The following is an 18,079-nucleotide window of genomic DNA, read 5'->3' as shown; positions in this document are numbered from 1 at the left end:
TTTTTTGGTTTTTCTCCGGTACCGGGAACCGAACTCACGACCTTGCGCTTGCCAGGCAGGCGCTTTGCCGCTGAGCTAAATCCCCAGCCCCTGATAATCCTGTTTTCTAATACCAATAAGCACTCTAGCAAAGAGTTTTCCATATTTGGCCTGCTTAATTTTGGTATCTGCCACCACTCTGATCCCTTATACTGTTGTCATGAAAATGGTAACAATTTATTCTTTATCACCTACAGTATGGAAGGCTGACTTTTTAACTGAATTTTCATCAGATATTTACAGTATACCTTCTGTGTACCGAATCATGGCATTATACTTAAGAAGGCAATACACAACTCACAAAACTCTGCTTCTTTTCTAGTTTCATGTATAGGAGAGGTCGACAAGAATATATAAACATAATACTGGGAGGCATGCCCAGAGATGCATGTGTATGAGGTTCCAACCGACTGTTCCAACTTCATTTTCTTCTCCTTAACTTTTCTTTGAGATAAATACTGTCTCAACAATATTACTGAAATTAAGAGGACTGAGACTCAACTGCAGTATTACAAAGAAGAATATGCCTTGTTCAAAATAAATAAGCCTAATGTAAGGAGAGTAAGTACCTGGGAGAGAAAGCTTGGTCTAAAATGTTTGTATGAAGATAAAAGGAGAAACAGAAGACATTGTAGACCAGTGGTTCTCAAAGTGTGGTCCCTGGACCAGCTGCAGCAGCATCACCTGGAAATTTATTACAAATGGAAATTGTCAGGCCCCATCCCAGGGATGAGCCCAGCAACCTGTTTTAAATAGTGTCTACTAAATTCTTGACTTGCTTTATTGATCTCCACAGTTAGGAAACGGTGATGGAAATTGCTTCTCTGGAGTGGTAACAAACTGACAGGTGATGAAATGGACATGATGGAAACTTTGGATCAAGAAAGCAACCATGTCATTTTAGCCTGAGTAACCGCCAAACAGCACAGTTCAGGGACATTGCCCCAATCTTGAATAAATCACAATTCAGAGAACAAACTTCCAGTTAGAATTCCATGACTAGTGGGAAGTGGTTCAAGAGGGATTAAGACGTCCTGAAGAATGAAGTTTTGATAAAGAGTTAAAAAGAACACAAAGAAATCAACATGACTAAGGCATCTTCACTGAATTGCAGACCATCAAGAGAAATATAACCAGAAATTTTAAAATAGTAAGGAATTAAAAACTCATAATAAGCAAAGGCTTAGATGGAAAAAAAAAAAAAAACCTTTAAAACATTAAAGAAGGCTTTTTAAAGTATGCCTATTCAGGGACAAAATATTTCTTGAGCTAGATAATGTACTGTTAGATGATAAGTAAACGAAATTACCCAAATCTCTAGTTTCTGTTTTCCCTGTAAATGGTAATTTTTAAATATACACATACTTAAAATAGAATACAGATGACTTGAACTTAGGGTCACCAATGTAAAACAGTATGGTTTTCCTCAGAGTGAAACATACCAGATTTCTTTACTGAAAGGATTCTTGGAGTGAAATGATTAGAGGAATTCAAAAAAAGCAATGTTTGGCAAGAAATCTGACACATTTGCCCAGTATCTTCACAGATAAGACAGAATGTAGTGAGGATAATAGTACAATGCATGCTCATACAGAAAAAATGCTGACAGGATCCAATCAAGCTAGACAAGCAGCCAGTGCTAACTTGTCAGGAGTTATGATGAGCCCACACAGAAATACTTCCTCAGGGCCTAGTGAAGCCTTTATAGCTGACTGCATCCCCGGACAGTGGCTTCACTACAACCTTGTGGGATATCCAAGCCAGAACCACCTAGCTAAGACAACGTTAGGCATGGAACTAAGCAACTCTGGTCCTGTTCTGAAATTTTCACTGAAGACTTTGCCCACTCTAGAAAGCATACCACTCAAAGGAAAGTTAGGAACAGGTGAGAACTCAAGGGACTGACACAGAACTAACAGGATGAGCTGCCCATATACAAACACATCCTCATTTGGCTTTAGAATTAAGTCTGCTATTGAGACATTTGAGACAAACTTCATGTGACGCAGCTACATACAGTTGTGTGCAATCAATTCTGAAATGGACACCCTGCTCTCCCCAAAAAACTAACCTTACTCTGACTTAGAACAGGCATGGAGGGGAATTATCAAGCTGTATCTCACACTAAAACATCTGCAGACAGTGTGAAGTTCTAAGACATACTGAGGAAAAGGACAGATGAACACCTAGAAGAGAAACAAGTCTCGGGCTGGAGGCAGGGACTGGTCAGTTTCTGTCTAGAAACCATACCATGGAAAGAACAGGGCTGTGTAAATGGGAGAGAAGGGGCACCTGGAGAATCGGGGCATGATGTTACCTTCAAGCATTCACAGTATCATCATAGGAGTTAGCAGGGGTTTAAATCATTCTGACAAGAAGAACGAGAAGTAGTTACAGGAATCTGCATTCTGCTTAAAACACAAAGAATCTTGAGTGGTCCAAGTAGGATAAACTGCCCTTAATCCACTTCAGCTAACAGTTTTTACAAGGTGTCTGAGGCGGACCTAACAGTTTTGCTGAGAGTAAAACATTACTTAAAGCTCACACTTAACATTTAAATGTTTGCCTTCCCAAAGAAATTATTTCTCTGAAGTTCTACTGAGTTAAACGGTGCGTATCTGATGTTTTGAAACGTCATCAAGGATGTGAACTGCCTCTGCAGCATCTGAAGGCAGCAAGTATTAATCTAAAACTTCATCCTCTGAAAACAGACATTTCTCTACCAAGCTGGAGTAACTACTAAAAAGAAACGGACCTGCCATTTTTTAAGCTCTGTCCATTCCCAACTGCCCTTCATAAGAGAAATATGGTCAGTTTGCTAACAGTTGAGTACATATCTGATTGCAGAGAAAACCCCCTGACCTGTAGACGGCTGCTCACCAGAGGTCCACTTCCTACTTCTCTTTGGGGAAATAAGTGATTGTGACATGGAGTATTAAAAAGAGGTATGTACCTGAATATTTGCTCTTGAAAACTTTAAGGGCATTTCTTTTTCTGCCCTACTGTCATTATCAATATTCAGAACACCATTCCTGTCATCAAGTTTAGGGGAAAGAATGAAAATCAAATGAAGAAAACCTTGTCTATTGTTTCTGAAATGTTTTTAAAAGTGTAGAAATTTTCCGAGAAGTTGACAGTTTTAGTCACAAATTAGTGATTAACCCTCTCTGCACAAGTCATCGCATCTCTCTGGACTTTAGTTTTATCGCTGGTAAAACAAGGGAATGGAAAACACGTATAAGGTACTATCTCTAATGTATTATATTTTAATATATTCCTTCAAGAAATAGAAAACTAGTCTGTATTACTATCCTTAATAGCAAAACTTTTTTTAAAAAGCCTTTCTAAAACGTAGACTTACTTTAAACCGAAGAAATGTGATCACACTGTATTCACCAGTGTGACTGGTGTGTACAAGACTGAAGTAAGACAGAAGCTCCTACGTTCGTTATGCTGTGTATTTCGTTTCTTACCACGACTTTTGTAGCTTGGGCAGGTTTCCATTGCACAAGTGTGACTCCTCCACACAGCATAAACACTGAGATCCACTGTAATTTGCTGAGTGTCCGGTTTAACATTAAAACAGTACATAAAGCAGTACAGGGAATCTTCAATTGGTAGGTCACCTAGCAACCAATTAAAGAATTAATAAACTTGGCTAATGTTCGTCTCTGACATAGATTAATATTTCTGAAATCATTAATACTGAGAAAATTATTTGATAATTGGTAGAATTAGCAAAAATCTTTCTATAACAAAAATGTTTCAGGATCTCAGAACTTTTCATTATCATTAGCTACACTCACCTGGTACACGGCCGCGTCCAGATTGCTGAGCGCGAGGAAAGCCATGTTGTTCTGAACAGCGTACACTAAGGACGGCACACTTAACTTCACCAGCTCCTGGGGGCTGCCCAAGACATCTTCACTTAACGATGCCGTCAATCTACCCAGGCTACCAGTTTCTCTTTGAAAATAAAAGGGAGAAATGGGAAGGTGATTCGGTAGAAAATTAAAGAACATTCTTTTAACAGAATTCCTTCACACATAGGTTAACGATCTTGTTCATGTTAAGTCCACTGATGCAATTCGGCATAATTTCTAAAATAATTTCCAACTAATTTTAGATTAAGGAAACATAACAATGTATTTCCATTTAAAAATTTAAGATTTAGAAAAATCTGACATTAACTAGGCTTACACTTCTGGTTAAAGCTTCAGAAGCTTTTGAGTATATTAAGTAATGAGATGAAGAAACAGTTACAGATTAATCTTTTGCCACTTTAACCATAATGTATCAAGTTCACTCTATTTTTTAGTCAGGGTTCACAGCCACCTTTTAAAACATTTTTTCCACATTATATTTAAAGTACAAGCAAAAGAAAAAGGCTTAGTTCTTAGTTATGAAGTTTTATGAATTAGGAATCAAATGATTCAGGTAAATATCTGTAAATGAATTCAGGCTTAAAAAATATAGTAGATAATTAATCTAACTTACATAAGCACAGTCTTAAAATTTAAGCCCAATCTGCATAATTCGATGGAAAAATCTAAAAAATTTATTAATCTCAACAAAAGTAAACTATCTGTAAGGTACAAAAAAATTTAATTACCTGACTTCATATTGATTATGCATGCTCTTAACTATTCTGAATTATTTTTGCTCAGGAGGACTGGCTAATCTGGCTTGCAGTTCCCCCACAATAAATCATTTATTTCCTGAAAATAAAAATAAAACTTTTACAATAAATATCAATATCTCCCAAAACAGTGCTGTATCAGATTGGTCCTAAACACAACTCACAATACCCTTACACGAACCATCATCTTCGTTGGTAAAGTAGCTGTATTTTATGATAATCACAAGAAGCCTCTGTATTGTTGTTAACATTAGAATCAACAGTTTCAAACTGAGTATTTTTATAATTAAATACTGTAAAAACAAATTAAGTTCTGAGGGGGAGTGAAAGTCCATTATATCAAATTGAGTACCTGTGCCCATGTATTCATTGTTTCTAAATCTCAACTCAAAATAAGACAAGAAATTTAGCCAGGCATGGTGGCCCACACCTGTAATCTCAGCACTCAGGAGGATGAGGCAGGAGGACCACCGTAAGTTCCAGGACAGTTGGGAACATCGTGAGTTCAAGGCCAGTCTACGCTACATAAAGAGGCCCTGTCTCGAAAAAAAAGGTATAAATTTGGCCTAGGCCACCAAACAGAAGACATCCTTCTTAGTTACAGATCTCCTTCTATTGCCACATCCAACACCTACCACACCATAATGTTAAGTCTGTATGTAAACGTCATGTACACGGACTGGCAGTACATTATAAACTATCAGATGAGGAAAAGATACCAAAAAGCTTACACTACTGAGAAATCTATGTAACAGTTTTCTAGGTTGGAAGATTAGCCTTTAAATACTAGGCTGTGTTTGTGGTCCCAGGGATAAAACCCAGGGCCTTTTACACCACTCTACCACTGAGCTACACACCATCCTTAGCTGCTGCTTAATGGAAACCCAAGATGTACTGTACACTTTCGGGACATCTTAAGCAAAGTATAAAGAAAAATTTTAGCATTTTTTTATAAAAGTAAAGATTAATAAACAAAGAACCACCACCAAGATCTAGTCCAAGGAACCATCTCAAAAGGTGATATACTAGAAGACATAACTGGACATTTACCGTAATTATCACAATTAGTATCACATAACACATAAACCTTACAGATTGTATAAAGTACAGAATACTACAGAATACTACTTACTACTTCCACTTTACTCTTATTTTTAATGCCCTTCCAAAGTGCAAACTTCTACACTAATCTATCTTCCGAGTGCCACCCTAACGGAACTGAGAGGTACCATTTACAGAACTAGCCAAATCCTCACACTCTACTTCCTCTCATATCCATTTATCTCCTACAGAAGGTGCTTCAAGTTGAACCCTCAAAGGCATAGTGGCTACTATCATTTCCCTAAGCCCCAGCTACGAGCAATGCTATTTTGTCTCCACCCCTTACTAATAAGTCTTCATAGGTATTAATGACTTTCTTGGCTATCCAAACAAAAACAGAATTGGCCAGCTCACCTTCAAAATAAGGGCTACTTAAGGATGCAGTTGCTACTTGAATAACCACACCTGCACCAAAACCAAGGTAACTGTGGTCCATTCTCTCACTTTTCTTAACTCTTCAACTTCTTTAGCTTTTGCTTAAGACAAATTAATAGCCAATCAGAACTCAATGTTCCTTCAGTGTGGCGAACTAGTACAGTAAGGTATGCCGAGAGTAACCTTTGGGTTTTCATCTCTTTTGGCCAGATCCTATTGTTGGATGCTCAGAAGCTATTTTTTCAGTGCCAGGAGGGTTTAAGTATCTTTTTCTGTTTCTCTCTGAAGTAGATATTAGAGAAGCCAAGGTGTAAGAATTACCACTGGAAAGCTCAAATTCAGTGTAGTACCTTAGAATTACAATAATATAGTTGTAAGATACTGAAATGAATACAGAAGCTAAGAGAAAAAAAATCAGAAAGTAGACAAGCAAGCTGGGTGTGGTGGCGCATGCCTGTAATCCCAGCACTCAGGAGGCTGAGGTAGGAGGATTGTTGAGAGTTCGAGACCAGCCTGAGCTAGAAAATGAGCTCAAGGCCAGCCTGAACTGCATAGTAGCCTGAACTGCACAGTGAGACCCTGCCTCAAAAAAGATAAAAAAAAAAAAAAAAAAAGAAAAAAAGAAAAAAAAAAAGAAAGTAGACAAGCAGTAAATTTATGAGGCATAAGAAGAAATGGAAATCTTACCTCATAAAGTTTAAAAGGGAGTAAATTACTATTACTGTAGTCAGGTTCATCCTGCTTAATTACCTTATTAAGAATACAGCTTGTATTTAACTTTACTCACTAAAGTTATTTTAAAAAATAACAAGAACAGTACACTTTCCAGAAAATTCTAGTACACTATCCTTTTTCCAATACAAAGACAAAAATAAAAGGTTAATTCTAAGTTTACTACAGTCTTGAGTATTCTATAATAAATACTAAAGGCCATTTTCCTGACTGTTTTCTTAGGAGTCAAATCAAGCACCTTAATGAGCATCTTTTGTTAAAAACAAATTTATTACTTATGTAAATAATTTTGTAAGATGAGAGAGATCATGTATAATCAAAACGCTTTTTAGATGTAGTCTTTTTTCCTATTTGAACAGTGTGTGTGATTTTTATCATTGGCGTAGAATCTGTGTGCAACCTTGGTTACCTGAAGAAATCCTCAAGCTCCACGCTGATTGCAGAGATTCTACTGCTGCTGCCTTCCCGCCTAAATTTCCTATCAACCGGCTGAAACCAATTCTTTCTGACCTATGTTTGGCCAAAAGTAGGCCTCATTCTTCCAGCTTCTATTCTGATGAGAACCACTAGGAAGCATAAAATCCTTGGTTAGGTTACCAAGGCACTGTGCAAAATGGAACACAGAAGTTAATCAAGAGCTAAATTATCAGCAAAGTGAAATTCTGTTTACAAAGTTTTTATCTGCAAAGTTCACTATAATTAACACACAAGACTTTCAGGAGCCAGATAAAAAAACAATAATTAGGTTAATTTGAGAACAAAAATACTCATCAGATGAGGTAAATGATTTTGACCTTCTCCCAAGACCCAGAACTCATTATAGCATGGGTATAAAGGCTCAGTAAAAATGTAAATCCAGCAGGAGAGAGAAACACAGCTGGAAAGCCTGTAACATGTACTTGAGAGCTGTATTAGGTAGTAGATGCTATAAAGTAGTAAAATTGTCTTATCTTGATAAGCATAGGTGGCTCAAGGTAGCAAATATGTTTGTTTTACTACTAAAACACACCCAAGGTGTATGTACATTAATATGTACACAGCCTGCTCCAATCATTTAATCTCTTACTGTGGTGAACAGCAAACAATAAAAAGCTGACTGCTCTGAGGCAACGGGAAAGTGCTGCCACTTCCTTTCCCTGTTACCACCAATGGTGAATTGTAATCGGCATTGTCAATAGGTGTTATTTCATTTTCCTGTGAATTTTAAGAAAATTTTCTTAACGTTTACATTTCAAAATATAGCTTAGAAACTGAAAGCTTAATAGTGAGGTATTTTTTACATATTCACATATAGAACTTTTGAAACATCACTTCTAATTTGCTCCCCTTTTGAAAAGAAGAATTCACTCATTTCTTGTTCAACTGAAAAGTCAAAGAAAAAGTGAGCTGATACGATCACACAGGCGCACAACAGTGTGTGCACAGAACAATACGACATACTGTTTTGTAGCAGAAGACTGGAAGCAACCCCGATGTCCATCACCAGAGAGTGGCACACAGCTATGTCTGCATAGGGGAATACCGTAGAATTTTTAGAAAGACAGATTTCTAATACACTACCTTGAAATACTTAAGTGTTAAAAAAAGAAGATAAAATGTTTATTAAAAAAAAAGTGGAATACCGTGTATTTTACACAGTGCCCAGCAATCTCCTGCACATAACTAAAATTCACCAGTTAGACCACCTCAACCTTATTTATCAAAGTAGTTAAGTCCATTAATTCCTCTTCATACTTTTTTTTTGCAGTTATAACTTCTGATTGAAGTATATTTTCATATTCCAAAAATTACAAGTAAAATCAACAAAAATGGAAGAATCCTAAATTAAGAACAAACAAAAAAAGACCTGTTATTTCAAATGAATCACAAAGTTGTACTAAGAAGGAAACAAATGAGTAAGGGGAAGGTTAGGTCCTTCTCAAGAAGGTTGGATCCGAACTGTAGATATCCATCAATATATACCAGTAACTCAATGGTGTACGTAAACATGGAGAAACAGACCTAAGTAACAGGGTATATGCACATATGCATATATTTCCTATTTGCTGACAGGGTGTAGACGCAAGAATACTGTAGTTAGCAACGTGTACACGTGGTGCCTGATTTCTAAATATCATTATGAAAAATAAAAGGAACAAAGAATCCTTGAAAAAAACGTAAGACTTCAGTGTTTGGGCAGGTAAAGCACAAAATAAGTCTAGAGCAATTTGTGCTAAAAAGAAACTTCAGAGACTGATGAGAATACGTGAGAAAGAAACAGAAGGAAGTTTGGAGATTCCACAGTTTAAGTCTGGGGCATTCTGAGCATCAATTAATGAGCTGGGTGTGATGGCACATGCCTATAATCCCAGCACTCGGGAGGCTGAGGCAAGAGGATCACTGTGAGTGCGAGGCCAGCCAAGGCTGCACAGTGAGATCAGGGCCAGCCTGCACTACATAGTGAGACCTTGTCTCAAAAATAACAATAATAATAATAATGATACATAAATTATACAATAAAATAATCCAGAAGTCCACATTCTTTACTTTCTAATGCTTTTTGTTGGTGACTTTGCTGTTTAAGATGGCCCCCAAGTATAGTGTTAAAGTGCTAGTGTTCTAAGAAGGTTATGATATAACATTATGTGATAGGTAAACTTCATTCAGGCATAAATTACAGTGCTGTTGACCATGAGTTCAATGCTGATTAATCAGAAATATATATTAAATGTGTCAGCTTTCTGTTACTGTAACAAAATGCCTGACATAACTGCTTATGAGAGAGATTTTATTTTTGGCTCACAGTTTTGGAGATTTTCGACCATGATCAGTTATTCCCATTTCTTTGCACAAGGCAGCAAAATGCCTGACCTCAAGGTCAGGAATCAAAAGAAAAAACAAGGAGACTGAGGTCTCACAATCCCCAAAAGACTACCCGATAGGCCCCACCTCTTAAAGTTTCCTCCATCTAACGGGAGCAAGCTTTTAGCACATAAGCCTTTGGGGGACATTTAAGATCCAAAGGATACCATTAAATAAAGTGTCTTTAAAATGAAACACATAAAACAAGGTTATGCACTAATCAGTTGATAGAAATGTGACCAGAGACTCACAGGAACCCCACCTTGTATTTCCCCTAGGAGCAATAGTTCCTATTCAAATTCTAGTGATGACTTTATTGAATGAAATTCCTTTAAAGAAAGGGAACTATTTATTCAAATACATGATTAAGTACTATAGCTCATACCTCCAGAGCATAACTCAAATCCATTAACTCTCTTCATTACCTATGCTGTCATCCTAGGCCATTATCTCTTGCTTCTAATAAGGTTTCCTCCTTCCAACTTTTACACTTCACTGCACTCTTACCTTTCCAATCCATTCTCCTTAAAGGGATCAAAGTGACTCTGGAATCAAAACAGTTTGCCATTTTCGACTCTGATTTAAACTGTCCAGTGACTTCCCAAAGTACTTGGCTCTTGATACCTTACTCCAGAAGTACTGATGTCTAAGTGGCAGTTTTTTCCGCCTCAGGGATTTCAAAATTATTCTTTTCTTACCTAACTTCTAGTCAATCTTTAGGTCTAGGATTAAATGCAACTTCCTCAGAGAGAAAACTCTCCAGTCCTAATGGAGGCTCTCCTCTGTACTTGTGTACAGCACCGTCTACTTCCCTTTCATAACACCACCAATTTATTACTAATTTACCATAACATTTGGTTCTCCAATAGACTATAAGCTCCAGGAGAGCAGAAATTTGCTTTTTTAATATGCAACTATATTTCTCGTATCTAGAACAATGTTGGAACTCATAATTGGGGCTTGATAAATATTTGCTAAATGAATAAATGAAATTGGCTACCCCATTATATCTTATTAATAATATCTTGAACCTACCTTAGTAGGACTACATGCTTCAAACGTTCAGAGGGAGTGGAAGCACTGATTATTTGGGCACAGCGGTGATGTTTCTCTATAAGTAAAATTAATCATAAGATACTAAGAATCTCTTGTGCCACCTCAATGAGTCTATCCTCCACCTTGCATAACATAATTACTTTAACAACCAGCCAAAACTAAACATATGACTAAGCAAAGGGCATCACTGTACTGTACTAAAATAAGCAATCAGCCAGACCAATAGTCTATAATGAGATTAAGCTTTGCATTGGGGGGATAAACTGAAGTTGTTGCATAGTATCTGTATCAACTCTGAAAGGTTAATATGATTTATCATGCAGTAAAGAGTGGGTTGAAGGAAAGATGAGTTCTCCATTTAAATGGTAGCTCTAGAGCTTTGGTTATTTCTACTAAAATTCTTCTCTGGTAATATCCTGAAACTTTCATCTTTTCTCAGATGATGCAATATTGCTTCTACTTTGAACACACAAAAAACTAATTTCATGTTTTACTTCTAGAGAAGTATTTTGACATTAGAATTACCAAATAAATACAAATTCAACAGTATGAACCAATTTTGGTTTCTTTTGTGTAAACCATCCCATAAAGTTTTTGAGTAACAAATATTCCCTGATATCCAGAAGTCTATCACAGCAAAGCACTGACATCCAACTTGTGTTTTATAACGAACTATATATATCTTGTTGCCTTTGACCCACTTTTTTTTTGAGTGGGGATTGAACCTGCAGCCTCACACATACTAAAAATTGCTGTGCCATTAAACTATATACTCATTCTGCACTTTTATTTTTAATTACTGCTTTGGACATGTGTATAACAAATAACAGCACTGAGACTATCTGGAAAATCTTACCTTTTTGCAGACTTTATATCACTAAATCTAAAAGTTCTATTCTTTGCAACAATTTTTAATGTCCAATTCATTCTTAGTCACCAGTTTTATTATGTATCTTATTCATCTTTTTATATTGCAACTACTTCAGGTAAATTATTAAGAGCTAGTTGTCCTTTCAAGATCTAGTGCCAATTTGCAGCATTTTCACTAGATATCTTTCCCAAATTTTTTTGTGCTTTAGTTTCATTATTAATTGTCTCATTACAGTTTGCTGAAAAAGCAGTGTCCTACATCATTTCACTCTGCACCACGGGGGAATTGAACCTAGGACCTCATACGTGCTAGGCAAGTGCTCTGCCATGGTGCTATAGTCCTATCCCATCATTTCATTTTGCACTACCAATCTGTGACCTCACAGGTTGACATAATTCTTTAACTCTTTCACTACTCCAAAAGTTAATGTTTTCACTGATATTCTCTTCCATAAAAATTAATATTCACTCTAAAATTCAGTAGCTCCAAAAAGTGATTTCACTTTTTTCATGCTTTCCAAATTTTTCCAGTACTTTTTGTAATAACAAACTCATTTTTTAAAAATGGTTCTTTTCCATACCAAATTGTTATTTAATGTCAAATGCCAACCACCAAAACTTTGTATATCATAATTCTTAACCTTTTCTGATTGTTCCTAGCTTTTGTGTGCAAAATCCTGGCCTTTATGTTATGCTGGTGACAGACACAGAAACTACTGCTTTTACACACTGCTGTTATTTCAGCACCATCATTTGACTAGCCTGGTAAATTTTCAAAATTCTGTGTTTGTATTTTGACATAATTTCAAAAAAGTTTCCACAAAACAACTAACTATACCTGTAACACTGAATACCTGAGGAAAAGCAAGAAATCCTATACAAGAAGCAATGCAAAACTGGAAAATCATCAAAAGAAAAGGTCTACACAGGTAGGTTGGTGGATAACTAGCCCAACTGCTAAGTTATATCACAGGCTTCAGTGCTTTTTGTTTTGTTTTTTTCATAGTGATTTCCACAAATTCTTCACAGTTGCAAAACAAACTGAACCATGATTTGATCTTACAATTTAGAATAGCTACTATCATGCTCTAACAGTTCTATATAATTCCTGACTTAATAATTTTTTGTCCCTTTCAAAGTCAGTAAACTTTGTTCTTCTTAAAAGAAGCTAAACCTTAAGATTATATTAATTTGTTAACTCAGTGTTTATGGAAGTTGTTCTGGAGTTTTAAACATTGTTCTGGTTTTAGACTTTTGCCTTTGGTACATTGCCTTACAAAGGTACAATAAGACTCACATTTATCCTACATAATCCAGAGAGAAAAACTTCATAATTAAAAGGCAAACTTCCAGAAAAATGAGTTTTGTTACATGAAACATCTGGTTTTACTAACCTGACAAGTTAGGCTGCCACTATAGCTCTATTTACAACATAAATTTTAAGTTCCAATATATTGAAGCCGTCTACCATCTAGTCTCAAGTTGTTTTTCTGTTCTTTTCTCTCCCCAAGTCATCATTTTTCACATGACCATGTGAAATCATCTGTGTATTTACTGGTTAATTTTCTGTCTCTTCCATTAAATCGCTTCAAAGAAGATAGAGACCATATTTCACTCATACCTATATACCAAGATCCACTATAAAAACTGTCACATAGGCACTACTCAATAAATACATGTGAAATGAGTTTCAAAATCTTTAAATGTAATTTGTCTATTTTCACCTAAGAGCTATATTCATGCTATTCCATACTACTTCCCTACTCTCACCAACACATGTATTGAAACCAGCATGAATTCTCACCTAGGTCCCAATTTCATAAATCTCTACCCAAGTCATTTCTCAACAGGAGTTTTAAAAGGTTAAGAAATGTGTCAAGCCATAATCCCACTGAGTCTACAAATAAAATTAGATCTATCTCATTGATAGTCCCTATGATTACCCCTCTTTTAAAGTATCTTTAGCTAAAATGATTCTTATATGATGTTACTGATTTGATGCCCAGCATTACCAAATATTAATACTGTAATCTTGATGCAGCTCACATGCTGTATTGATAAAACAGGAGTAATTATAGTACTTACCTCAAAACTGCATAAAGATTAAATGAGAAAATTCATAAGAAGCACTAGTATTTAACACAGGACCCAAGAAATGTCTATTAGTATATTCCTATAAAACAGGTCAGCAAAGGAATGTTTTGTAAAAGTCAAATAGTAAACATTTCAGGCTTTGTGAGCCATACAGTGTCTACAGCAACCAAAACAGGCAGCAAGCTGCATTTGGCCATGGGCTACAGTTTAACAACTCTTGTTAGAGAGCTGGGCTTTTCACCTCCAGCATTACTGACAAACAGAGCTGATGGAACTGCTGCTAAGTGCCATACTGGACATTGCAGGACGGTTAGCAGCCTCGGGCCTCTACTCACTAGATGCCATACCATGCCCCCACCCAAAATGTCTCCCTAGAGCAAATCATCCCTAGTGAGGAAACATTGCTCTAGAGCCATCAAACGTAAAAGATGTAGCTTGAATTTTCTAATAAAATACCTTAGAGGGAAAAATAACAATACACTAAAAGTATTTATACTTACTTAGCTAAAAGTCCCACACTTAGCAATAACTTTATAACTTCTGTGATACACACGGCTGTGGTTGAAAAGTAGAGTTCTTTGTCTGCTGTCCTTGTGTATCTTAAAGATATGGTATAAGCTGCAGCCACCAGGGTCATCACTGTCAAGCAGTATAATTTGAATAGTAAACTGACATTTTCTGGAAAATAGGCAAAACAAAAATATTATTTAATAGACAAGATTATGTATAAAAGCTAGTCATTTGTGCGATGTATACACAGCAACTCCCAATAAATGTAATCCTCAAGTACTGCAAACAGGTACTAATAAAAATTTTAAAATTTTAAAAAGCTAATCAACTAGTTATAGCCCCAAATGCTTTCCAACTTCCAGCACAAAATATTTTTTAAAACCCATGACATTTAAAATCCTATTTCCAACCAGTATCTTCCAGTTATATGACTAGCCTGGTAACACAACGAGCCTTAAACATCAACGCATTAAACACTGTTTTATTCAGTGCTCCAACTGCAATACTATGCGCATAGTAAGCCTAAGTTATGATGATGGAACTTACACATTTTAAGTATCTTTATGATTATAAATTTGTGTATATACTTCAAATTTAAGAACAGCAGAAACAAAGCTAAAAGGAACAGGTGAGTGATAAAGGTACAGCTTAATATAAAACTTTATAAAAGTAAAAACACCCAGCCTCTCATTTTACTGCAGATGAGAGATAACTGGTAACACAAAAAACAGTATTAACAACAAAGCTGTACAAAACTTGCAATGCAGGAAATGTACAACTCAGAGACAAGTTAAGAACTGCCTGCAGGTAGGTATACCTGAGCAGAAGCCATCATTCAGGTGCCACAGCCAGTTCAACACCTTTAGTAAAACCACAAGTACTTCCTGGTCTGATACTTCCATCAGCCAAGGCTCAAACTTTTCAGACAAAATTACGGATATTTACATAGGGAGAGAAAGTCACCACAGATGTTTTCATTAAAATTAAGTACAATGTTTTGCAATATAGATTCACTAATAAGAACAATGGAATTATTTAAGGGAACTGACATTTCATTTACTTGGCGTCTGAAGTCAGTGGTCTGTCATCAAACCAACTGCAAAAATTCATCTGTTTAAAAATAAAAAAAATTCGTAGGGTTAGGCATGGTGGCACACACTTACTCAAGCATGCTAGGCGCCTGAGTCAAAAGGATTATAAGTTCGAACTCAACCTGAGCAACTTAGCTGGACCCTGTCTCAAAATTTTTTAAATGTGTTTTAATTAAAAGAAAAAAGTATGTTTAGTTCATAGGTCATAGAAAAATAAATACTCAGATTTGGCCACTCACTGGGGCATACTCTGGCAAATGTAGGTTAAGAATCAGAGATGGATTGATTCCGCGGCTACTAAAACTACCTGATGTGCTAAATATCCTTTTGTTCACTGCTCTGGGAGCCTAACTGCAATTCAAAGATGACTATCATAGGGAAATAAAATGAGTGCTTCATTTCATTTCACTTTAAATACAGCAACACAGGAACTGAACAAAGAAACAGGTTAAGTATATAGTCTCCCTGACTGAATTAAAGCATAATTTGTAAACAGTAGGCATATTTTTAAGACTTCATGTAATATTTCGATCCAAGGGTTAAAAATGTCAGAGCATGTCAAAACCATGCTTAAAAATATTATTTTTAAATGTTACATCAAGTCTTAATTAAAAAGTAATATGGTCAAACAGGAGAAACAGAGCTCATAACTGCCTACACCTTCTTTTCAAACCCTCTGAAAAGCCGAAAAGCAATGTTCACGTAAAAGAAAGTAAAAAAGACCAGTACAATACTTCCTTTGTTCTAAAACTTTCCTATACAAAGAGAAAATTTATGACTGCAAAATTAAAACAGCAACGACTTTTAATCAGTACAGGAGAAAACACTTTCTTAGATCAGAGGTAAGCAAACCATAAATGTCACTCATTTTTACATGGCCTGCAAGCCTAGCATGGTTATGTATCTTAAATTGAAAATATTTTAAATAACATTTTATGACACATGAAAATGATATGAAATTCCAATTTCAATGTCCATAAATGAAGTTTACTGAAACAAAACCACACTCACTTCCTTCCGAACTGCTTTAGCTATCCAGTACTTTGCCCTAGTAGTGCAGACTTGAGTAGTTATGACAGAAACCAGAAGCACTTTACAGAAAGTTTGCTCATGGGTACTTCATAAGTAACAGCAGTTAAGACTGTAAAATTGACATCTACTTTATTACAGGTTGCTGATGCCAGAAATAACATGGTGAATGTTAAATATGAATCCTACTTTTTATAGCCTACAAATATATCCTGTCAACTTTGAAAAGATAAGTGTTTTTACACTGATTACATGGAAATACACATCATATTCTTGAAAATACTAATCTAAGTAGAAAAGTAGTAAGTTTAGATACTTGTAAATGATAAATAAACTTACTTATGTAGGACTCTGATATGTAATACTATTTTAGAAACATTACTTCAACTTTTTAAAAAAGTAACGTTTTTTAAACATAGTTTTCTCTGACATTTTTTACCCTTAGATCAAAATATTTCTTCATTCAACTCACAAATTGCCCCATACGAAATTTCAAGGGGCCGGGTTATAGCTCAGCGCCTGCCTGGCAAGCGTGAGGTCCTGAGTTCGAGTCCCAGTAACAAATACAACAACAAAAAAAAGAAATTTCAATTAGTAGGAATTTCAAGTTTTACAAAGTAACATACGAAGTCTATGGCATGTAATTAAGCTTTCCTGGTAATTCAAATCATCCCCAGGGCCAGTAACTATAAGCCTAGTCTACAACTCAAGTAGTAGCCAGCCCCGTCTTAATATTCTTTTCCCCTTCTCACAAAGTTCCCATTTGCTCCCACACAGCGTTTGTTTCTGTGTGGGAAATGTCCCCAAAAGAAACAGGAACTTGGAGTTACATGCTTTTTATTGCTGTTCTTGTATTTTATGGAGGACACTGTCATACCTAAGAATTTAGACTTTCAGGAAGTTCCAGATAAATCCTTTGTAAATATCACGAAGCTAGATGGTAACTGTAACTTTATTAGGAGATACATTTGTACTGGCATATAGGATTGTATAACAAGAAATACGTACAAGCAACAAGCCTAAATTTGGACACTGCTACAGTTGTTCCACGTAATGATTCTGCAATCTTGAAGGACTCACTCATTATTAATCTTGCTATCCTATTCTACTAGTTATCAAAATAATTATATCATTTTTCCTGAACTTGTGTTGCTACAAAAAACTCTTTTAAGTTTAGAGTTAACTCCAAATGGGATAATGCCCAAGAGCAACACATGCAACTGCTGATGACGCCCCCTGCCAGGGCCTGGTGACAAATGTCTCCGCAAACAGCACAATAATTTGGCACCCCTGTAAACGCGTATTAAGTGTTCGTCCAATATTTATTTAGCGATGAAACCAACTGTCCTGGCGGAAAGGGTGTTGCCCAGCCGCTCCTGGTTACTGCCCCACAGTGCAAAAGCTCAGCTCTGCTCCCAGCTTGTACAAACCACTAGCAAAGAACTAGTGCCCTGGAGTTAGACTCACCCTCTTTAAGTGAGAATCAGTCACCAAGTATTACTGCCCGAAAGCGCCACGCGGGGGAGCGGGCGATGGACTTCACCGCCGACCCACAGTAACTACAAACAGCGCACACACCCCGGGGGTAATCCCCGCGACTACTTCTCTGCATCTCCCGGTCCCGGCGCCGCCGCAGGGCTCCCGCAGGCTTTCGCGCTCCGCGCCCGTGCACGGCGCAGGGCAGGGCGCAGGGCACCGCAGC

General features: G+C 36.5%; 1 protein-coding gene across 3 annotated transcripts in view; it reads right to left on the bottom strand.

Moving 5' to 3' along the window:
- Slc35a1 (solute carrier family 35 (CMP-sialic acid transporter), member A1) overlaps positions 1-18,079 on the bottom strand; it is a 25,634-nt gene that overhangs the window by 7,264 nt on the left and 291 nt on the right. Inside the window, exons 1-5 of one of the 3 annotated variants that reach the window (XM_005377729.2) lie at positions 14,248-14,335; positions 10,763-10,838; positions 4,652-4,757; positions 3,846-4,005; positions 3,513-3,665 (exon numbers count right to left, since the gene is read on the bottom strand). In XM_005377729.2, the coding sequence (XP_005377786.1) occupies positions 3,513-3,665; positions 3,846-4,005; positions 4,652-4,674 (336 nt within the window). In that variant the 5' untranslated portion in view covers positions 4,675-4,757; positions 10,763-10,838; positions 14,248-14,335. Of the gene's footprint in view, positions 1-3,512; positions 3,666-3,845; positions 4,006-4,651; positions 4,758-10,762; positions 10,839-14,247; positions 14,426-18,079 lie in introns of those variants that run through there. The other 2 variants (XM_013510792.1, XM_005377728.2) reach the window with 2 other exon arrangements.

Source organism: Chinchilla lanigera, unplaced genomic scaffold (genome assembly GCF_000276665.1).
Source record: "Chinchilla lanigera isolate Chin_1 unplaced genomic scaffold, ChiLan1.0 scaffold00010, whole genome shotgun sequence".
NCBI lineage: Eukaryota > Metazoa > Chordata > Mammalia > Rodentia > Chinchillidae > Chinchilla > Chinchilla lanigera.
This window is presented reverse-complemented; position numbering and strand designations above follow the sequence as displayed.